The sequence below is a fragment of the Lepisma saccharinum genome, chromosome 14 (genome assembly GCF_977018435.1).
Source record: "Lepisma saccharinum chromosome 14, izLepSacc3.1, whole genome shotgun sequence".
NCBI classification, from domain to species: Eukaryota; Metazoa; Arthropoda; class Insecta; order Zygentoma; family Lepismatidae; genus Lepisma; species Lepisma saccharinum.
In genome coordinates this window covers 81,236,155-81,260,671 of record NC_139242.1, presented here as the reverse complement: position 1 = coordinate 81,260,671, position 24,517 = coordinate 81,236,155, and the positions used below count along the sequence as shown (strand labels likewise).

General features: G+C 38.0%; 1 protein-coding gene across 1 annotated transcript; it reads left to right on the top strand.

Annotated features, from left to right (window-relative positions):
• Window positions 1-600: 600 nt before the first annotated feature.
• On the top strand, window positions 601-24,030 carry LOC145999078 (heat shock protein 70 A1-like). The gene is made up of 2 exons (XM_083136052.1): window positions 601-909; window positions 21,973-24,030. Exons 1-2 carry the CDS (start codon window positions 736-738, stop codon window positions 23,698-23,700), a joined length of 1,902 nt encoding a protein of 633 aa, XP_082992178.1. The 5' UTR covers window positions 601-735; the 3' UTR covers window positions 23,701-24,030.
• Window positions 24,031-24,517: the final 487 nt, after the last annotated feature.

Below are 24,517 nucleotides of genomic sequence, written 5' to 3'. Positions count from 1 at the left end.
TAATGTATACATTCGTGCTCTCGTAAATTATTCCGATGAAGAAGTGCAAGTATGAATTGCATTTGCATTCTCGAGTGCCGTGATTTGCACGTTGTGGAAATGACGTAGATCTGTTTACGAGCCAGAAAGGCATGAATCAACACGCAGTGAGTCAGTCTTTCATTGTTGGCAGCGGCAGAAATGGAGATGTCGTGACGAAGGTAACCAACGTCCTGAGGTGCGAATCATCTGTTTATTTTGTGCGGCCTCGAGTTCCTATTTGGGCCAACGTCAGCTGTTTCGGTGACGTAATGGTTACCATAGTCACCTTACTCCCTACGTGCGTCTTGAGCAGCCAATGATGACTTAGAGGCAGTGTTGCCACACAAAGAAAAGTTTCGCCTGAAGGGAAGAAGTAAAATTCTGTGAAATATCTTAAGGCTGAGAAGCGTAAAGTTATTATGTGTAGTATGTCATGGATTCTTTCAGTTCATTTGTGATAATTGTATTTTATTTGTATGAAATACAAAAATTGTCATTCATTGAAAGAGGAAATTACGTCCTCTGAGAGTGGCAACACTGCTTGGCAGACTATACGTTGACAAAGAGAATAAGATTTTTGATACGTTGAGAGGACCCGCAAGGAAGCGCACTGAACTTTTCTATAAAACAGTCACCGCTATTCTTCTCGTAGTTGCATATTAGAGAGTGATAAGATCCAAGTTAACAGGTGACAAGGAGATACTCGAATCATTAATGGAGAAAATTCCTGCAGTTGGAATAGATCTGGGAACCACGTACTCTTGCGTTGGTGTGTGGCGACATGGAAAAGTGGAAATCATCGCAAATGATCAAGGAAACAGAACGACTCCCAGCTACGTCGCCTTCACAGACACCGAAAGGCTGATTGGGGACGCTGCACAGAATCAGGTGAGATGTTGATTATTGCATGTTAGGTGTTGGTGCGGATGGGATATGAGTGGGGCAGAGACAAGAATTACGCAGGGTTTTCCATGGCACTGCACTGTGCGAATTAAACTTTTTGCTTGGGAAAAGTGGGGGGGATACACACACAGTGGCGTTTGTGATTTAATTTCGGAAGTTTGTATAAGGGGGGTTGCCTATCAGTTTTTGCCTGTTGGTTCTAGTAGTAATAGAAAATTGGCTAGACCATTAAATTTTATGATAACATTTACACGTAATTTTGAAACAGTCCATATATTTAGATTCTAGGAAAACCAAAACTAAAATGAAATAATCAAAATATAATTGTTTAGCATTTCTTACATAATCGATGGTTATTTATTTCCGCTGAACTAATTGTAAGGCAAGGAATTTCGCTCATACGACTTTGAAGGACGGTTCCGAAGATTTATGCACTACTACTTATGATAATATGCATAAAATATTAACAACTTTACTTGTCAATTGCAATAGGCAATTAAAAGTTATCATCGTGCAATTATTTTTGCCTATTACAATTGCATCTAACTCCTTTATCTTTCCCAATACATATTCATATCTTTATCTATTTGACATTAATTTCCTTGCCAGGGCAATTGTTTGTACACAAATTTTGACGATCTTAAATACACGTAAGCTATATAATGAATATATGTATTTATTCTTTTACCGCCTTTTTACCTATTCATATACTAATACAATATTAATTATTTTACATATTAATTAATATTAATTTAATATAATCGTTCTAATTATATTATTATTATTATTATTATTATTACACATGGTCGGACCCCTCCGAAATGTATTTCTAGATACGTGCCTGGGTGGCGGTGTTAGTTCATTTATATGAGGGGAGCGAGAAGGTAAATTTAGAATCAAAAGTACCACAAGTTTGGCATTTGGGGAATTTTTCGTGGATTGGGTGTGTCGATAAATCACAACGCTTATTACATAAAAGGTCCAATGTCTTTGTAGTCAGTGGCATAACAACATATCGCGAGGCCCCATCCGTTCTTTAAATTTGAAATCTCAATGTGAATCAATTCAAAATCTTCAGGGATACGTCAGAATATTATCATATATAAAGAATAATACATTACTGACGAGAATGATATATAATAATATGGGACGGCACTTGGCAGAGGTATATTCTTGTAACACACTGCTGGAATTTTCTTTAACCAAAGAAGTAGTAACTAATAGTACGTTTTTATAGATGTTCTTCAGACAGACATAAGTGATATCCTTAAATATGCTACTTCTTAAAAAAAAAATCATAAATGCAAACTACGAACCTTTAAATTTAACTTATATCAGTTTTAATGAGTTTTTCTTTGTTTTCTCATTTCAAAATTGTAGGATGTCAATATCACAAACCATGGCATTAGAAAAAAATATCGAAGGACTCGTATAAAATGTCGGTGCTTGGTAAACCACAATCCTGCCTAGAACGCCAAAATATCTAGCTACAAGGCTGGCTCTTCCACACAATCGGTTTCAAAATGAACACATCTTAAAACGATAGCCATTTGCTCCATACGTGCGGAATCTTTGGTACAATCAATTGGAACAACTAATTTGACCTTTTTTCATGTTACGCCTCTGATTTGACGTATTCATTCAAATTATAACGTTAAACTAGAATTCCAAGCAAGATAAAAACATAATGTTTTAATTTTATTGTCCACAGAAATTAGCCTTTTCCGTCTATTTTTCTCACTTCTATTTATTACATTTTTTGTATGAAACGCGATGCCTCGGACTTTCGCCTACTTCGCCCAATCCTTGCTACGCCACTGTTTGTAGTAATTTCTGCTCAAGGAAGTTTTCAGGTGTTTTTGGTTGATTGATTGACTTAGTTTATTTTACTTCGCGTTTCTGCGACTTTTGGCTAATTGCGAAGATGAGGATGAATAGTGATGAGATGAAATAGATGAAGGGACAATCACAACAGATATGGGCATTCCGCAATGCAAGTCCCATAGAGGATTACATTGGCCATTGGTCCGTGCGCCAGAGTGTCCTTTGTCTGCAATATGCAGTCCAGGGTGTACTACGTGGAAGTGAGGTTGACAGTAGTGTCTTTAGAAAGGGTCACCCCCCTACACTCCGCACTTCCTTGGTGACTAAAAGCACGAGGAATGGGCAAACAAAGAGAAGTAATTTGTCACTTATCGTTTTGAGTTTGCAACACTGCAATATACCGTTCTGCGTGAATGTGCCACCGAGGATAAGTTTCTTTCACTCGAAGAAAGTTCCGTGTGTAATGTAGGGGTGTGCGGGACAGAATTTTTTGGGTCGGGACGGGGATTTTTTTAAATCCCGACATTCGGGACGGGAAAAATTTGCAATTTCCCGACGAACTCGGGAAATTTTCCGAACGGGAAATGTTCCTAATTTCCCGAAGCTCTGTAAATCTCGAATTCTACACGTCGTTTTCACCTTAAGTGATTGTTTTTGCATTTCTAGAATAAAAATTAACAATTTCCGATAAGTTCCAGAAACGTACAATGCAGAAAACGTCGAGAATTAATGACTTTTTAAAATGACCATTGGGTATTTCCCGACTTCTCGGGATCCCGAAAAGTCGGGAAGTCATTTCCCGAAGTCGGTATCGGGACGTGAAATTTTTTTCCAGATCCCGGTCCCGACATTTCGGGATCCCGCACACCCCTAGTGTAATGATTACGAAAGATAACGCGATAATCCTGTGACAAATGACAAATACACTCCAGCAGTAACCAAAGTCGAAGAATGAACTAGTGCGAAGACGGGAGTTCGTGATGCTATTCGCGATGAAACCGATATGACATCTGGTGGGATTTTCCGGAACTACTCTATGTAGGATACAAGGACGTATTTAGGGGTGTCCAGGGGGTCCGCCCCCCCCCGAAAGATTTATCAAGTGTAAAATTAAATAATGAAAAATATATTCGTTTAGCTGTTGTTGTAAAATTTTCTCTGAACTTATTGAAAGACAAGGATTAGATTTTGATCATACGTCTTCGAAGGACAGGAAGGACGTATTTAAGGGGGGGAGTCCAGAAGTCCGGACCTCCCGAAAGACTCACCAAGTACTAAAATTAAGTAATGAAAATATTAGCATTTGTTGTATAATCGATGGTTATTAATTTCCTCTGAATTTTTTACAAGACAAGGATTATATTAGGATCATACGGCTTTGAATGACATTACAAAGAAGATTTTTTGTGCATTACTACTCAAATTAATATGCATAATTAGAAACTTACTTCTCTCCAACTACATGTAACATCATTTTTGTTATTCGATAAATATTCAATTATTCATCTATTTGACATTAATTTCATTGCCAGGGCTCTTGTTTTTATGTAAATTATTCCGATCTTAACTACAGGTAAGCTACGTAATGAATATGCACTCTTATATCTCTATTCTTATACAGTCTTTTTACCTAATCGTGTAATAATAATATAATATTAATTTATGTATTGTAATTAGTATTAATTTGATTTATAATTATTTTAATATAAACATTGTTATTTTTATTATATTATTACTAATATTTTTATTCCTGAGACACTGTCCGGACCTCCCCGAAACATATTTCTAGATACGTGCCTGGTAGGATACTATGTTGTGTTGAAGTCGTTCAAAGCATGGGAAATGTTCGAAAGGTTAACGTTTACTGTTCAGTTTTTGGCTCTAAATCGTTTTGTGGGTCAGAACAAGTGTTTCCACCCCGAGGAATCAACAAAATGAAATTTGTAAATAAATCAGGGGAAACAGAATTGATTGACAGAAGATTGGCACGAGAGATAACATTGAAATGCGGCAAGGAAATTACGAAGAATGTATGAGTCTGATCACTTTATTTTCCGAAAGATGAATCTATTACCATGAAAGTAAAGTTTTAAATTGTTCTCTTTGTTTCGAAAACAATATATTATGCATGAAATTTGGAACAGGCGCAAGTCGATTAATTGCGAAGATGAAAATAGTTTGAGAATTAATTAATGTCTGTAATCATAAAGGTAACCAGAAAAGGAAAATCAACATGCTAACGTTGCTGTTTCATTCAGTAAGTCCTTTTTCAGTGAAGATAGCCTCGATGAAATTGCAAATTCTAATATTATTATTATCTTGTGTTCATTCCTACCACGTCTCCATGCAACAGGAACTTCATGGCGACGATTTTCACAATTGAGTGGTGCTTTGTGAATGGGCATGCGAACAAATACTAGTCGACCAGCAGTTCTTTCGTAGAGTACTTTTCTCAGACGAGTCAATCTTCACAAACCACGATCAGGTTAATCGTCACAATATGCATTATTGGAGTGTAGGAAACCCACATTGGTTGCGTGAAGTTGAACGTCAACGTCCTTGGTCGGTTAACGTGTGCTGTGGAATAATAGGCGACAAACTGATTGGTCCACATGTTATTGACGGTACTTTGGACGAGCGCAAATAACGAAAGTTTGTGCATGAGGAATTACCGACATTGCTTGACGACGTAAACCTTGCACTGCGGCAGCACATCTGGTTCCAACATGACGGTTGTCCAGCACATAATGCAACAGTAGCACGGGAGGAATTAAACCGCATGTACAATGGTCGTTGGATCTGTAGGCGGTCCGGTGCATTGGCCTGTCAGGTCGCTGGATTTCTTTTTGTAGGGATATCTGTAAGAACGTGTTTATCAAGATGTGCCAACCCACGCAAACATGATCGAACGAATAAGAAAAGTTTTGCGCACACGTTCATGGCAGAAACACTTCTGCGTTGTGTTCAATCAAATGATCAACAAATGCATTGAAGTTCGAGACATCATTTCGACCATTTCATTGAATAATTGCATCTAGCACCCCGATGGTGAGAGGCGAGGGAACTCGCCCAAAACAAGCACCCCGATGGTGAGAGACGAACGGACGGCGCCATCTTTTCTATGGAACAAAATGTGTCGGACAAAACCTATGTATCTTCGGACGTCGAATTCGAATCTGCAATAATAAAACTAGGGGTTCCCTTTTAACATTTCACGGTTGCCCCCTGCACCACCTCCCCGGTGGTGGCGGGGTGGGTTTATTGTAGCGTAGTACTATACTTTCATATGGAACATGTATTCGTTCGATGCATATTTTTATAATGAGGTTATTATATATATATATATATATATATATATATATATAATGAGGTTATTAGGCAGTCTTCTCAGGTCCAAATATTCTAAACTTTGTGTAAGTTGTTTTCCCCTCATTGTATGGGGCTAAATTTGAAAATCAGTCCGAAATAATAAAAGGGATGGCCTTGGACCACAATCTCCGTGGCGCAATTTTTAGCATATGTTTGTCGCATCATGTGTCCTCGAGACACTGACATAAAGACGCTCAAGTACAGTTGTTCAGGAGAAAAATGGCGTTCTGTCTTCAGCACAATTCGTGCTGGGGAAAGTGCCAACCCTAGCGTACTTCTGTTGCATCTAACGTAATTTGTCTCGTGTTGACATTTGTGTTTTTGGCAAAACTGCAAAAACGAACCTAATGTGCGGAGCATCCTCCAAATCTTCGCCGTAGAAGTTAAAATCGTAGGATATGCTTGTAAAACGTAACTGGTTATATACTTCCTCGTTTTCAAATTTAAGTTAATAACGCATAGAAGAGAAGAGTACCATGTGCCTGAACGTCGCAAAGACTTTAATCTAACAATTAATCTTCAATAACGGCACTATTATTTTTAAAAAGATAATTGTTAACATTTTGTGTTTAAAAACCTGCACATACTGAAACTTAATTGAATTAATTTAAACTTTCGAAATGCTTGGAAAGTAAAAGAATATCATCCACGCCATTACAAAAATATATTCAACAACACTGTAGGGCACCGGCGGCTCCAGGGGGGATGCGATGGTACGGCTGTAACTCCTTGTTGTTTCACGGACGCCGGGGCGACATGAAGGCAGAACGTAGCCCAATTTGTTCCTGAGAAAAGAAGACTTGATGCAATACTATTTGAAGCGAGAGCGGAAGAGCTTCGCAGAAGAAAAGCAGAGCGGCTACAAAACAGGGAGCCGGTCCCTGTGGCGGAGTGCTTAGCACATCGCGTTAGAGTCCAGCGCAGTTATTTCTGCCGTGCGATGCGCGAAACAACTAAAGAAGCAGTGTTGCTAATGGAGCAGATAGAAAAATCGCTGCAGTGCGCCGATGCACAGCTGTTACGTACAACAATAAAATTAGAGAATTCAGGTCTATCTAACGTTGAGTTTTAAACGTCATGCATTATACCAGGACTAGGATTAATATGTACTAACAAGTGGCTTTGTATGTAGCTACATACATATGGACTAAAAATTCGCAAAATATGAACTAACACATAAGTAAAATTACCAAAAATGCTGCAAAGAAGACTTCTTCATACGATTCCTTATTTGAGTGATTTCAAACAAAATAAAAAATATATATATATATTATTTTTCATTGCATTAATGCACTGGTGGCGTTCTAACTTTTCACTCCCAAAACCCTTATACACTGGTATGGAACTGCAACGGCAGATAATAACATGCCAACGTGTTAAACCGCTACAATTGCACCATAACACTCCTCCTCAAACAGTATTATTATTTCCTCTTTCCTCTCTGAGATCTGCGACAGTCGGTTGCCTTTGTTGTACATTTACAAAGGATGCCGGCTTCGACAACAATAACAAGTACATATACTGCCACTAGACGATAAGCTGCGCGGCTTTTTCTTTTGTTATGAACCAGGGCCGGCGCTAAGCCCCGCGACAGGTTAAGTTTGCAGCAGGTTTTATGTATCAATCCACTCTAGAGCAGCACTCAGAATCCCCATGTCAGTCTCACCTTAACCGCTGAGCTGTTCATATCACAGACAGTGAGAAAATCCGCAGTATTACAGCGGAACTATTTTCTGCGCGCACGTGTGGGTCTATATATGCAAAAAGTTGCTGCAAGGTTAACCTGTCGCGGGGCTTAGTCATTTTGCCTCCCTGGGAGGTGGTAGCAGATGCCGCTCTATTTCGACCCCCCCCCCCCCCCGGTCATTACGCAGCAACGGAAAATTGAAAATCAATATATTCCTAACTAAAACATCAAAATATAAAATAAATAATGAGACTTCTTATGCTATTTCAATACTATTCAGCGCAAAAGAATATCTCGCTCGATCACAGTTTTCAATAGGCTTATTTTTTTCTTCTCTTCAAATTTTGCCGCTCGGTTCGCCCTCCCCTTCCGCCGGCCCTGCTATGAACTTGGTCACCCATCAAAGCATGGCAATTTTAACACAGAAAACAATATGTATCGCATTAAGCAGCAAAAATGACAGCCTCCTCTATGCAATTTCTACAAGAACACCTGCCGGAGCCAGAGTTGAATTACTTAGAATTTCCCGAGCTTGGCTATGCAAGGTTTTTGATTTCAACTTCGACAGAACTGGAGGCATTATGGAATTTAACGTTCATTAGCAAACACACACTTTTACATACACACACGCAATACACGCACACAACGTCAAACCGGTCAAATAGTATAAAATAAAAATATGGTGCTTCCAATCCAACAAAACTCACCGCCACTTTACCTGCCTTTCCCCTTCCTTGACAGAAATAGTGCTTCATTATTACAGTTGGCAACACTAGTTACTAGCTAGCCAATGAACATGCACTGCATAAAAGAAGGAACGACTACGCCGTGCTATATTGCCACATTACCGTCCCTTCCGAACGGTGGGAACCACGAGCTGGAGCGCTATTCAATTGTTTTCAATGATGTTTGCGCGAGTGTGTCCAGGAATGGAATGACAATATGGCAACAATAGCGAAGGTTTTCGAGCAGGGTAGAACACGTGATGCTAGAAATTAGCCAAAAGTGGCACAAAAAGCGAAGTAAAACAAAGCAAATCAATCAATCAATACAAAACATAATTCGTTTAGTCCGGATCGTTGAGACTAGGGGTGTGCAGGATCCCGAAAGGTCGGGACCGGGATCGGGAAAAAAATTTCCCGTCCCGATCCCGACTTTTCGGGATCCCGAGTATTCGGGAAATACCGAATGGTCATTTTAAAAAGAGGTTAATTCTCGACTTTTCCGCATTGTACATGTCTGGAACTTATCGGAAATCTTTAATTTTGTACCAGAAATGCAAAAACAATCACTTAAGATCAAAATGACGTGTAGAATTCTAAATTTCAAGAGCTTCGGGAAATTTCGAACATTTTCCGCCCCGAAAATTTCCCGACTTCCTCGGGAATTTGAGAATTTTTCCCGTCCCGAATGTCGGGATTTAAAAAAATCCCCGTCCCGACCCAAAAAATTCTGTCCCACACATCCCTAGTTCAGACCTTGGCTATAGCTGGTGCTCCGTTGCGTGGCCACAGTAAAGGAGAGGGTAGTGCATATCGTGGATTGTTCAAGGAAATTTACACCTTGATTGCAGACTTCGATCCTGTGTTGGGGCGGCATAGAGAAGAAGGCGCTGATAACGCAAGGTACACCTCGAAAACCATCCAAAATGACATCATCCAATCAATCCACGACGTTATGACCGACAAAATGCGTGCATCGTTCAAAGAAACTAAACATGTTTCTGTGATGATGGACGAAACCATGCGCGCCGACTACGTGGGTGCTCCGGGGCTCAAGCACCCACAAAAATAATCTTGTGGGTGCGCCGCACCCACAAGATTTTTAGTTTGATAAAAACAAAATAAAATAAATATTTCTCACTTGCCATTATCAAAAAATAATAAGCAATTAAAACATTGAGATAGGACAGACTTTGATAAAGACATGCTAACATTGCACAGGGACATGTTTCTAGATGTGTGCAGAACGAACAAAGAAAAAGTGGCCAAATTGCCAGATATTACAAATATTTTAAGTAGAGAAAACAGTGGTCCCATGCGTGAAATGCTCACAGAATTTGTGAAGTTTGTACGGGTGATTTTAACTATACCTGTTACTTCTTGTACCTCTCAGCGGTCATTTTCAGCACTTAGACAATTGAAAACGTTTTTGCTGTCAACAATGACCCAAAAAAGATTGAATGATTTGGCAATTTTGCATTTTCAGAAAGAAATGACTAAAAATATGGACATTACCAAAATTGCAAACAAATTCGAAGTGCAAATGACATAAGAAGGAATGTGTTTTATATTGAAAGTTAACATGTCATTTTTATTATTATTATTTGGTACACAACTTTAGTCATTTTGTAGTTTCTGTTCACAACAAAATCCTTGCATAGTTCTTTCTGCAATGCAATTAAAATTATTTGCATTTATGAAGATTTTTTCATTTTAATTTGTATGAATGTGGTATTTTTTTTTAGTAACGTGTTGATAATATCATTGCCTCTTGCAATCATTGTGCATGTAAGTTGTTTAAAGTATACAATACTTGATAATTACAAATCTAACCGCGATTGATATGCACCCATAGAAATTTTGGAAAGTCGGCGCCCTTGGACGAAACAACGGACTGTTCGAAACATGAACAGGTAGCAATATTCATACGCTGGTGTCAGAAAGACTTACAAGTTCATGAAACCCTGATTGCGCTGAAATGAGCGAAGTCGACAAAAGCGGAGTAGCTACTTACTGGATCTCTTGCGGATGTCACTGGAGTGATGGAGTTGTCAAATGGAAAAGTCTTAGCGCAGTGTTCCGATGGAGCAGCAAATATGCAGGGCCGTTGGAACGGGTTACTGGCGAAAGTGAGTGATTTCTCTGGAAGAGATGTTCTCACCGTTCGTTGCTACGCGCTCTGTCTAAATCTAGTGTAGATAGCATGAAATGCGTGCGCGAAGCCTTTTCACTGTTTGGTACCCTGGAGGCTTTGTATGTCTTCATATAATGCTCAGCTCAAAGACAAGCAGTATTTGAAGACATCCAGAATTCAGTCGACTTGAGATTAAGGACAAAAACTCCGCGATACAAATGGACCTGTCGGTCAGAAGCTGTGAACATCATAACAGAAAAATTTCCTCTGGTGATTCAAGCCCTTAAGAATCTTCAGGACAACTCAGAAGATGCCAAGGTTTCTGCTCAGCCTGAAGGACCGCTCTTCATCATCCAGTCATTTGACTTCATTCTGTGAATTTGTGGTTTGAGACTCGTTCTGAATGTCATCAATACTCTTAATGTCTCGTTCCAACGACTTGACACGGATATGGACCAGGCCCGTAGCTAGAATTGATCTCCGGGGGGGGGGGGGATCACGGCTGATCAGGGTGGGGGGCTTTGTAAACCAAATCCATTTTTCAAAAGTTTAACAGTATTAAATGATGGTAAATTATGTGTGTGTGTGGGAGGGGTCATTAACTTGTATAAAATTCAGAAACATTTTACAAATACTATATTCTTTTCTATATATCTTTTAAAAACATCGCTTGAAGTGTTAATTGACTGCTACTGAAATCATCCTTTACTACACCCTCCATACTACTGTTGATGATACAGATATTTATATCACAAGAAAAAATGCACAATATTCAATCATAGTGCCTATAGTACATTCCACCTCCGGCTGAAGCAATGAAGCACTCCTTCGTTCCCAAAACTTGGGAGCTGTTGACCTGTGACGCAGATACGGGGGGAATGTTAATGATGACGTCAAAGTCACATATTTCTGTCTAAACAGGAGGTTGCAACAGGGTGCAGCGAAGGTACAGATAAAGAAGCTCCCCTGTGAAAGATCTTTCTAAGAGCCTAGAGAAGAGAATCTTCTAAATACTTCTGCAACTTAGACTTCTTCTTATAAAACAAGATGAAGGAATGTATTATCTGTTGTTCATGTTCTGTGAATTTATCCTTCAACAAAGGTGTGAGCAAAGTAATATCTCCTGTCTACATTTTTTCACTCTTAACTCCAAAGAAATTACACATAATAGTTTTACCAAGTGTCAAGAGGGCTGATGGCAGTCCCCCCCCCCCCCCGGCCCCTGCCTGGCTACAGGCCTGATATGGACAGTGCTCTAGGAGGTGTTGAAGCTCTGGAAAACACCATCCAAAACCTTAGATCAGTTGATCACTTCAAAACTATATATGAAGGTTCCATGGCCGAATGCGAAAAACATGGAATTCTTCTACCTTCAAAGCGCAAACGCCAGGTCAATGTACGCTACGATGACAACCCTCAACAGAAAATATCAGTACAAGGGAAGAGGAATCATGAGCGGCATGCTTTGCTGTGCTGGATCGAGTCCTCGTTGGTATGAAGAAGCCCTTCTCCCAAAGATGCCGTTCTCGTCTACAGGCCTTCCAAGAAGTGTTGACGCGAAATCGCAGTCTGAGGAGATCAGAGAGGTGGCTGAGTTTTGCAACGTAGACTATTCTCTTCTGAAAGGTGAAATTGCCTTGTTGAGAAACGATGCGCAGTTTTCTGAAGCTAGGACTATTCCCTTGTTGGTGGAGTGTTTCAGATCTGAAGCGACAGCTGTTCTTTCCTCAACAGTAAAGTTAATCATTAGATCATTTTTGTGCATACCAATTTCGACAGCCAGGGTAGACAGAAGTTTCTCGAAGTTGACTTTGGTGAAATCAAAAATAAGAACCACCATGACACAAGATCGACTCGAGGAATTATTGATGATGTTTGTTAAACAAAGCTTGTGCAGAAATGTAAATATTTTTCATTGCATTGATAGATTCACACCGTACGGTCCTCGTAGGCTTCTTTTGTAAACTCAACTGTTAACCTTGCTATTTTTAACATACACAAACATTTCAGTAAAAATAAAGAAAAATTAAATAAACGTTACGTTACCGGCGCCACAAGAGAAAGGTAGATTTCGTCTGCTTAGAGTGTAAGGTGGATGGTAATATTTTGGAAAGGAGGAGAGAAATCAATGATCGGTCATTAGTTAACTTTCGTATTTCGGATCACATATTTAAAAAGTAAAATATTGTATGTAATACCTCGTATCATGTACTACGTTTTATTATAACAAATACAAAAGACATTAACGATATAGAGGCATTAAATATATTATTAATTTATTAAATATTAATAATTAAATGTTAATAGTTTAATTAGAAGCATATAGAAATATGCCCGTATAATATGGGATCCTTTTTACTAGTGCTGTATTATTCCAAAAAGTTCTTACGTTAATTATACTGTATTATTAAACTTATAAAAAAATCGACATACATCTGTCTACATATAAAATTGCTAGAAAAAAAATAGTATAATACATTCTACTAGAAGAGAAATCCACGAGCAAATTTTATTGTACCAAATTATTAATGGATCAACGAAAAAGCAGGAAATTTAAAATTTATTGAAATTCAATTTGAACAAAAAATAGATTACGCACTTACGCAAAAATAGGTTTGCGTTTGCACTTGCTTCGCTTTTGCAGTAAATTGTATGTACATTAATCACGAAAATTGGTAAAGGTACTGTAATATATAAAAGACAGTTTGAAACTGTGTAATCGATTTTCATTCTGTATAAGTACAAAGGGGGGGGGGGGCGCTGTTATTTATTTATTTATTTATTTATTTCGTCTTCTTTTACATGGCGAAGTTAAGGCTGTGGAGCCTTTTCTTCCACTTGACCATGTTTACAAAAAAATTGAATATGAAATAATTAAAATTTTGGAAAAAAAGGAAGAAAAAAAATATATAAAAAATTACAGAGAAATAAAAAATACAAAGAGAAATTACATATAAGAAAGGTAATCTAACCTATAGATACGGACACACACACTCACACACACACATACATATCTTTGCCCTTACACACGTACAAGCAAATACATAACACTACACTTACTTAAGCACAGTCCAATATTACACATACTTAAAACACAGTCCAATACGGTATACTTTGACGATAATTCATCTTAACTATTACTCTAATTCATTTTAGTGCCTTACGTCCTTCTATCATTCTCTGCGCCCGCCATATTAATAGGGAAATCAAACATTTAATTTTCATTGTATAATATGTGTAACTTTAACAATTTTTTGAACGTCACAATCACGCTGTTTTGCTTATCGTACCCCTTGTTCACGAATCCTGAAACCGCCAGTGCTCTAGGGGTATATTTTGAGCCAAAATAACCCAATTTTGGGCCTTGTGAAAAATGTTAGCGATCTGTTGAGGAAATTTAAGGGGAGGTTCAAATCACTATAGTTTTCACCCTCTTTTCTGAATGCGAAACTCCCAAGAAGTTTGAGCAAATAATGTCCGTATTATTAGAAAGCTTTGAAAGGGACACAGAGTTTCCTACCTGTAAATTAATTGATGAAGCATAGCTATATTTTAACACTAAAACCATTCAAATTCGAGTAACTAAACTAATAAAAAACTGAATTTGATTAAAAGACAAAGTACATGAACTCTACAATTCGATCTGAAATTGTTGATTTGATTGGGTTGGGTTCAATTGTTTACTAAACAAGATATATGGACAGTTCATTCGATAAGATGAATGTCATATGAATCATGATAATAATTCACGGTTCTTTCATGTTTGCAGTTTGAAGACTTTCGAAGATATCGTAACATAAAAGTTAATCGATTTCTCGCGTTTATCTATTTTACTGTCATAGACAGACAGACTATCGCATTGATATAATTTATGTCGCTTTAAATTAGCATTTTGTAGATCTTCAGTTTTAGAAAATTTCAAATCTGCAAAATTGCTAGTTTGCCGAATATTCGTAAGCTACTTTAGATCAATTGTTGCCAGGAGTGATGATTCAAGATAAAATTTTCACCCGGGCGACTTTCACCCCATCCTACTACTCTCCACCATACTCCAGTATAAATCATGACCACGTTATACAGTGCGTTCATTTAGATCTTCAGCCGAGAGATCGGGAGAAGCGTGGCGGGCGGCGCTGACGGAGATGCCGACATTTCCGGCCTGTAATGCCCACTTACAGCACACCACACACCAATTTTTGCATCATGTAACGGAACTTCGTGTATTAATCGGCGATTTTCAGTGCTCCGGTATCTATTGTTCTGTGAACAAACATGACCACGCAAGTGAAACCATGCCTCATCCGAAAAAATTATTAACTGTGGATCAACAATAAAATCTACAATATTCTGCAAAACCCAATTACAGAAATTTACTCTACTTACGTTGTCAGGGGGCCGTAATTCTTGCACTATAGAAACTCTGTACGGTTTTAATTTTAGTGACTGTATGTGCTGATGATTTTGACACGCCCATCTCCTGTGAAACACTGCGTAGAGGTTTGTTTGGACAACGTTCTAACGCTGCACCAATTTAATCGAGTTTTGCTTCGGTTAGAATCCGTCGTTTTTGCTTAGGTGTTTTAAAATTTAACGATCCACTTTCTCGTAATTTAAGGGCAAGATGTCTAACCGTATCTCTATGTGGAAGTGAAACGCCTGGGAATTTTTGTACAAATTGCCCACACACGTCTCGACACTAGTCTGTTTTCACGTAAGTGTCATACATAAAAATTCTTTGTTCTAACGTGAACCTTGCGGCTGGCATTCCAATCGTCTCACTGACACAACACACATACACACTGCAATAACACAAACAAGTAACGAAAAGTAACCAAGAATAACACTTGCGCACAGTACGAAATTAACACGCTCTTGGTTTACATCTGCTCGCCACTATATTCACAGCTCTGTATTATTCTAGTCGCGAAGGAACAAAAAACTCGAGCTCGGATATTTCGGATTGCAAGGAAGCTCACGAAACCATTGACTTTTAACGGTTTCGTCTGCAGCGTAATCTTGATACAGTGTTGCACATTCGAAACCTCCAAACGATCCCCATCGACACAAAACTCTTTCAAAGATATAAACTTAAGCAGGACGTTACTATGATTAAAATGTTTTATTATCTGTGGCTCTTAACATCGTTTCTAAAGCGTATTTATTTGTGTGATGAATTACAGAAGAACTTTTGCGTGTTAAAACACAGGTTAGTGCTCGTTTTGCAATATTTATATAAATGTCTGCACATGTCCATAAAAATAGGCGGGCATTACAGGCCGCAAATGTCGGCATCTCCGTCAGCGCCGCCCGCCACGCTCCTCCCGATCTCTCGGCTGAAGATCGAAATGAACGCACGGTATATTTATGGTTCTCGTCACGAAACATAGTCTTATTTTTCTAAAAATACCATAGCCTTATTTTTTAAAAATACTTCGTGTTTGCTGTTAAAGAACACGTTTATTGTCGGCATGTGTTTATTTTATACCTACATAATGAAATCAAAATAACAGCAATCTCTTGGTTTAAATTGCTACATTATTTTGCAATATATAGTTGAAACTGCTTTATAAGTAATTCAGTTCTGCGTAATTCTGTTTTGTACGTAAATTACTGTAGGTCCCGGAAAAATATAATTTGAAAACGTGTTGATTAAACCTCATTTGTACGTAATGCATTTATACGTAATTCGGTGTTATACGTAGCCTACTAATTTTCATAAAATACCAGGGGCGGCGCGTGCCTTTTCAGTCAGGCAGGGCACATTTTTCTTTTGGGTGGGGAGGGGGGCAGTTAGCCTCTATATTCCTCTTTAAGGTTTTTGAGGGGAGTTCCTTGATATGGAGTAAGTAAATTGTTCGAACAATTTGGAATAAAATTAACATTCTGATCAAGATATCTCTCCAAAGAGCATTAAATACTCAGTACGTAGGAATACGAAAAATCAGCAACATATGGAACAAATTACATGAATAAAAAGAAACTCGAATACTGAGGTCGGAACCCTATACGCTTGCAGTAACTAAACTTTGGGTAGATACTGGAATGATTAGGAAAATGTTACACTGCAGTTTCTCTTCCATTGTCAATGAATTGAAAGGCGTAGATATTAAAGTTTCTACATGATTCAATGTCATATTCACCAAGTATCCACTAATATCAATAACTAACTAGGAAGATGATTCAGCGTTAAGTTCAATTACAACACTTTACATTGGCCATGTACCCCCAAAAAGTTCGTTTATACTTACGAAGATATTCTGCATGTCAAGTTGCTTGAACACAGACACAATTACACAAATAAATAAACACGTACAGTAACTATAAAATCGCGAAAAACTAATTATTTCATAAGCGACCAATACGCACAGACGGAACGCAAACTCGCACACTAACTCAAATCCAAATCCGTATTACAATGGGAAGAAAAGAGGAAAGGAGTATCTTTTTGAAAATACGAGGGACTAGTTTGTGCAATAAAAAGTGTTGTCAACTTTTCAGGTCGCCGGAACAAGCGCGAAGAAAAGCATTCGAGGGATTTTTTTCTATCTTATTGCTGCAGGCTGGAAGAACGAATGAACTGCCTGCCAAGCGTTGGAAACACTGAACGGTGAACGAGGCAAACATGAATGGGCAGGGCACCTCGTTCACTGCCCAGAGACGGCTACGAATTTTGCGCTTTTCCATTGTGAGGGGACCGTCCCTTGGGTCCCTTGCCTATGCTGTAAATGTTTGGATCAGTCAGTGACGTCACGTCTCCGGGCAGAGCTGAGATTGGACTCTCTCCAACAGGACGGAGAAATATATTAACCTCGCACAGGGTGCATACCCTGTAAGTCTGGTTGCAGCAACGTAGGGGTTGAGGAAAAAAACAAAAAAAATATTTACGCGTATATACCGATCGTCTCATATGAACTTTTTATGTTAAAATTGTTGTGGGGCAGTGCCCTAGTTGCCCTTTATGTAGCATCGCCACTGTAAAATACAGTTGATTTGTACGTAACCAGAAACAGGAAAAATTACACGCCTGACCAGAAATTAAAATTTACACGGGAAGTGGACGCTAATCCACGTAAAACTAATAACATCTTCGAATCACTTGTACAGAAATTATTATATTTTAATACAAAGAGTATAATTATTGATTGTCAACATGGATTTATGCCAGGAAGATCTAGAAGCACAAATCTATCAGTTCTGGTAACTGATGCTTTTTCAGTCCTCTGCAACAACAATCAACTTGATGTTACCTAGGTATATACCTTGATTTATCCAAAGCTTTTTATAGCGTCAATCGTAATTTATTAGTGCAGAAACTCAACAATTATGAATGTGTTCCTAGATATTGTGCTTGGTTCATGAGTTATCTTAGTAATAGATAAATCCTGTGTAAGGATTTAATCAACATTTTCTATCCAGGTAAAATATACAAAGCAGTGCCCAGCGGGTCTCCATTGGGACCCCTTCTCTTTGCTATCTATTTGAATGATATTTCTAAAGTAATTAAACATGCAAAATATATATTTTATGTTGATGATATCAAGATATAAACTGATATAGGTATCTACAGATGATAGACATGATCAGTTGCAATCCGTAACTGGGTGGCTAATAACTAGACCTCGGATTTTTAGGTTCTAAAAGCTGTAAAATAGGCTCTAAAAGTCCGAAAATAGGTTCTAAAAACCTTAAATTAGGTTATAAAACCTTAAATTAGGCTCGAAAATTCCTGAAATAGGTTGCAAAAAGACTTAATTTGGTACAAAATTCCTGAAAAATACTGATTAGAAACAATCGCTAAAAACAAAATTTCACAAGAAGCGTAATAACCAAATGTTAATTTTCTAAACAAATTTTCATTTCTTTATATCATTTTCAAAATTATCTACAAATTATTATAATACTGCACTTGTACTATTAGAAAAAGTTACTTGTTGATATGAAAAATGTATTACGTATGTATAATTTGCTGCACAATATCAGGGTGGCTACTCACTTGGAATCCCTTGAATTCTGGGAATTACACGTGAATTATTGGCTCCGGAAATTATGCGTGAATTATTGGCTCTGGAAATTATTCATGAATTTTGGCAAGCCATGAAATAAGGTACAAGCGGATGTTTTCTCTAATCCATTTTTTTCTCCGTAGACATGAAAAATTGCAACTTTTATTAATCCATATCCCATTAAATTTATACATGTTTATAAATGCCCTGAGGCATTTCTCTCAGTTTAGCTTTTATTTAATTCATTTTTTGAGGATGGAAAAAAAAGAAAGCTACACAGAAAACAAAACAAAACTTTCTCAATCCGTTTACTTTGTTAGTGTCTTTTACAGAACAATCTATCTGACAAACGGAAGATTATTACAAAATAATATATCTTGAAGTCGATTAGGTAAATTTTTTGTTACATTGGAATCATCCAAATCTTTATATTGTCAATATTTTTGTGTATAGAAGGGAGGGTGAGAGTTGGTAATATGTAAGGTTGGAATCAGGGTGCGAAATCATTGATGACTGGTGGGGGGAAGAAGATCTTAATTTAATATGTGTGTGTGTATACACACACACACACACACACACACACACACACACATACATACATAAATTATTATGATATGGATATTTATAATGTTATTAAATATAAAAGTCAATCAGTTACTAAATATTTTTTAAAAACATTCTTTATTAAATACACATAAAGTAATTAATTAGTTTCTTTTATATATATCAGATATGTGTAAAGTAGCAAATTAATTGCTTTACTAACTGGTTAAAGATGTCAATAAATTACGAAATAGTTTTGTTATGTACAAGCTTTTGTTTAGTTTTTGTATTAATACAAAACTATTATAATTTATAATTATGTTTGACTTACATTCTTATTTTATTACACGCACATTGTTATTACAGAGTAATAATCTCTTGAAAAAGAGAGAAAGCATTCCGCACTCACTATTCTGTGTGTTTTCGATATTATCCTTAGTAAAGTACATAAGAAGTAAATACTAATTGCTTATATTTTGTTGTTACAAGAAAAACTCTCTCGCCGGAAAATTTTTGGTGGGGGGATTTTTGAGATCAAGATTGTTGGTGGGGGGAAATCCCCGCTGTTCACCCAGGATTTCGCACTCTGGTTGGAATAGAGAAAACATCTGCTTGTATCCTTGAATTTTTGGAAAGTTCACCTTGAAAACCAGGAATTATACTTGAATTTTATCATGGTCCTAGTGAGCACCATAAATCTTTTTGCGTTATCCACACTCAAACTCCACCTTTTGTCTGTGAGGATCATTTCATGTGCTGAAAATTATCTTTCAAAAGAAACATAGTCAGTAGTGCAAATTTGAATGCTGAAACATTACTTCGCAAGACGTGAATGCCAAAAAGAACCAAACTGACACGAGAGTGAGCAAGGCCACACAGATCAGAAGTTTGCACTTGGAACTTTGCAGGCAGTAGAGACGTTGGGTGCCAAAACTGAGAATGGGGAGGAGGGGGGGGGACAGTTTACTTTACCTTAGTAGGCAAGGCTTAGCATTAAGAGTCTATAGTGCAGGGGTAAAAAGTAGGGGGGAACTGTCCGCTTTCGCTGCCACTGTCTGCAGGTAACAGTGAAGTCAGACATTTTTTGTTTTGTTTAAAGCTTTGATAAACATCATATACTTGGAGGGAGGGAAATCGACAGAAAACATGTTTCAGACACGCCAGTCATTGAATTATTTCGCCACCAAACCTAGTAAATACCTCCGTGTGATATAAAAATCCTGTAAAACATAAAAAAATATAAAAAAACCTAAAAAAAGGTTTAATTTAGGCTCATAAACCTAAAATAAGTTCTAACAAGCAAAATAGGTTATTTTAGGCACTATAAAGCTTTGTCAGTTGTTTCGTTTTTTTATGAAACGCCGATATAACTTGTTATTTCTTATTTACCTGCAAAGGAAAGAAAATAGGCTAAAAACCTAAAATCCGATGTCTGCTAATAACCAACTTGTTATGAATACAAAAAAATCCTCTATTATTATTTTTACGAGGAAAATTCAGTGACACAGACATAGTTATAAATTAGACTCATTTGCAGTAAAAAGGTTATCAAAGATTTGTATGTTGTTTTAGATATGAGGCTTGATTTTAAGGATCATGTGTATGAAATTGCATGAAAAGCTTGAAAGGAAAGTGGTCTCTTAAAATGGTCAAATTCAAACAATCTATTCTTGTTACTTCAATTATTTACTGTGTATGTAAGACCTATATTGGAATACATACAGTACAACTACTTGGAATTTTGCATATAGATGTAATAATAACATAAAAATCATGCTTGAAAATGTACAGAAAATATTTATTTCATTTTTGTACTATAAATTCAGACTTTATAGATTTTATTATTAATATTATAATTTGTTAGATAAACTTAATATTTCATGCCACTTGGATAGAAGAAATGCTAACGATTACAATTTTATTTGCAAATTTATTGATGGAAAACTTGATCTTCCCTACTTATTATCTAAACTTACAATAAAGAGTCATTACTATGCCCTCAGAAATATCTATTCTGCAATCTCTGTCATTTTAGAAATAATAGGTATTTTAATTTTCTTATATCAAAATAGCATGTGTAATTTTATTTTTAACGTGTGTTTTAGTTTAAGTGATTGTATTGTAATTTTTGAATTTTTAAAATGTTATAATTCTTTTATCTCAAAGTAAATGTGTCTTCGTAGTATGTTTTATCATGCAATGTACTTATTTAATTTTTTATTGTGTATATGTCATTTATCTAGTGTAAGAAACTGCTGTATATTGCTTGCATGCTGTTTTTCAACAGTATAATCGAACACCTAAAAAAATAAATAATAAATAAATTGTCGCCCACCCAGCGTCGAATGACATGGGTACCTGGGGGAAACCCTGGGGGTAAAGGCGGTCAGGGGCGTGATGCGGATCACATCACCCCCACTCACGACCGGATCAAGAAAGTGTGGGGCGTTAAACCCACACTCCCTGTACGCCTGCATGGCGTGGTGCTAAGCACAGGGAAGCACTTTTTTTACTTTAATGAGCAAATTTCGCGATAAAGAAGATTATATAGTTAGTAATGAATTTTCCTCTGAATACGTGGCTCTCTTAAAACTTTGACGGCCATCCAGTGGCTCACCCAAAGACCACTGGATGTATTGGCTGCTCATTGGGCACAGTTGCCGTTTTAATTTGCGTTGACGATGTTTTTTTTTATTACGAATTGTACCTTTATCTGACGTTTTCATCCTTTCTTTTCTGCATCTTTAATGCATTTTAATCTTTCAGGTTGCGATGAACCCGAAGAACACTGTATTCGATGCTAAACGCCTCATTGGACGTCGGTACGATGACCCTAAGATCCAGTCAGATCTCAAGAACTGGCCCTTCACGGTGGTCAGCGAGTGTGGGAAGCCGAAGATTCAGGTGGTGCACAAGGGCGAAGTCAAGAGGTTCAATCCAGAGGAAATCAGCTCGATGGTACTCACGAAGATGAAAGACACGGCCGAAGCTTTTTTGGGCGGAAAGGTGAAGGATGCGGTGATCACGGTGCCGGCTTACTTCAACGACTCTCAGCGACAAGCCACGAAAGATGCAGGAACGATAGCCGGCCTCAGTGTGCTCAGGATCATCAACGAACCCACGGCGGCTGCCCTTGCGTACGGTCTCGACAAGAACTTGAAGGGCGAGAAAAACGTCCTCATCTTCGACTTGGGTGGAGGAACCTTCGACGTGTCCATTCTTGCCATCTCCGAAGGATCGCTGTTCGAGGTGAAAGCCACCGCTGGCGATACTCATCTTGGAGGGGAAGATTTCGACAACCGAATGGTGAACTATTTGGTGGAAGAGTTCAAGAGAAAGCACAAGAGAGACTTGAGTAAGAACCCTCGGGCGGTTCGCAGGTTACGCACGGCTTGCGAACGCTCCAAAAGGACGCTGTCTTGCAGCACGGAGGCCAGCATTGAAATAGACGCTTTGTTCGAAGGCATAGATTTCCACACGAAGATCTCGCGAGCACGTTTCGAAGAACTTTGCATGGATATGTTTCGTTCCACTTTGCACCCCGTCGAGAAAGCACTGACGGATGCCAAAATGGACAAATCGACCATCGACGACGTGGTGATGGTGGGCGGATCCACTCGCATACCCAAAATCCAGAGTCTGCTGCAGAACTACTTCTGCGGGAAATCGTTGAACTTGTCCATCAACCCAGATGAAGCCGTTGCGTATGGCGCCGCGGTGCAGGCAGCCATTTTGAGTGGCGACGAGAGCAAGCAAATACAGGACGTTCTTCTGGTCGATGTTGCTCCGTTGTCTTTGGGGATCGAAACAGCAGGCGGAGTGATGACAAGGATTGTGGAAAGGAACTCGCGAATACCATGCAAGCAAACCCAAATATTCACCACTTACTTAGACAACCAGTCGGCTGTTGCCATCAGAGTTCACGAAGGAGAAAGGGCCATGACGAGACACAACAATCTTCTTGGCACTTTTGATCTCACAGGCATTCCTCCAGCAGCACGAGGTGTACCAAGAATCGAGGTAACTTTCGACTTAGACGCTAATGGAATCCTTAACGTCTCGGCTAAAGACACCAGCACAGGTCGTTTAAAGAACATTGTAATAAAGAATGACAAAGGAAGACTGTCAAAGGAGGAGATTGATAGAATGTTAGCAGAAGCTGAAAGATACAGAGAAGAGGATGTACAACAGCGTGAAAAGGCAGAGGTTCACAACCAATTAGAGTCTTACATTTTCAGCGTAAAACAAGCAGTGTGGGAGGCTGGAAACAAATTGAGCGAATCCGAGAAGATAAAGCTAAGGTCCAAATGCGATGAAACTCTCCGATGGGCGGAAAACAATAACTTAGCGTCCAAAGAAGAGTACGAATATCGACTCAGAGATCTTCAAGGAATTGCATCTCCACTCATGTCGAAACTTCGCCGTCATGAGACAAGACAAAATTACTACCAATCATCCAGCGATCCAGGACCAGTTATAGAAGAAGTAGATTGAAGATATTTCATATGAATTGCACCTGTTCTTTATACATGACTTCAGTGAGAAACGTGTCAAAACTAGGTAAAATTATAAATCCACCTTAAATCACAGAATTATTTATTCTGCGTGATCACCTTTAAAATCTTGAATTTCGTAAAAAGTGAAGAGTGAAGGACAATTCAAACTATTGTAATGCTATATTTATCTACTACGAATTATGTATGGAGTATTGGTATGGCATACAGAATTTCGTACACACGTTTACTTCACTTTCAAAGAAGTGTATTTACATTACTTGCAATTTAATGCGTGCATATTATTGTAATCATTGATGTCATTTTATAATTGTAGACTGATTTAAATTGATTATTTTTGTTATATAACTTGAAGGTTATTTTAGTTTTTGCATTATCCTTCTAAACAACAGTTAATTTGAGGTGTATTAAATTTCAAACGTTCCATTGACCAAACCTGTCTCGAGGAGCAATGTAAGTGACTTCTGAGTCATTCCATGCCAAATCAACACAGATGTGTGCAATTTTTAACCTGACCATCTCCGATTTTCATGAAATTTGGGGAGTTGAAACTATGCATGGAACTTAGTAACTATGAAAATTTTTAGTCTCGTGCGTCTTGTAATTGTTAAATTATTCAAGGTCAAAGTTTGCAGAAATTGCCTTTTTTGAGCCCGCTTAGCTATACTAAATCTGCTGTAACTCCGCCCCTATTTTGTCTAGGAAGCTCAAATAAAGCTTATTGTAAAGGGACTTGAATAAGCTTTCCAGTGATATATAACAAGCCTACCTTAGGATAAAAATATAATTTTGTCACG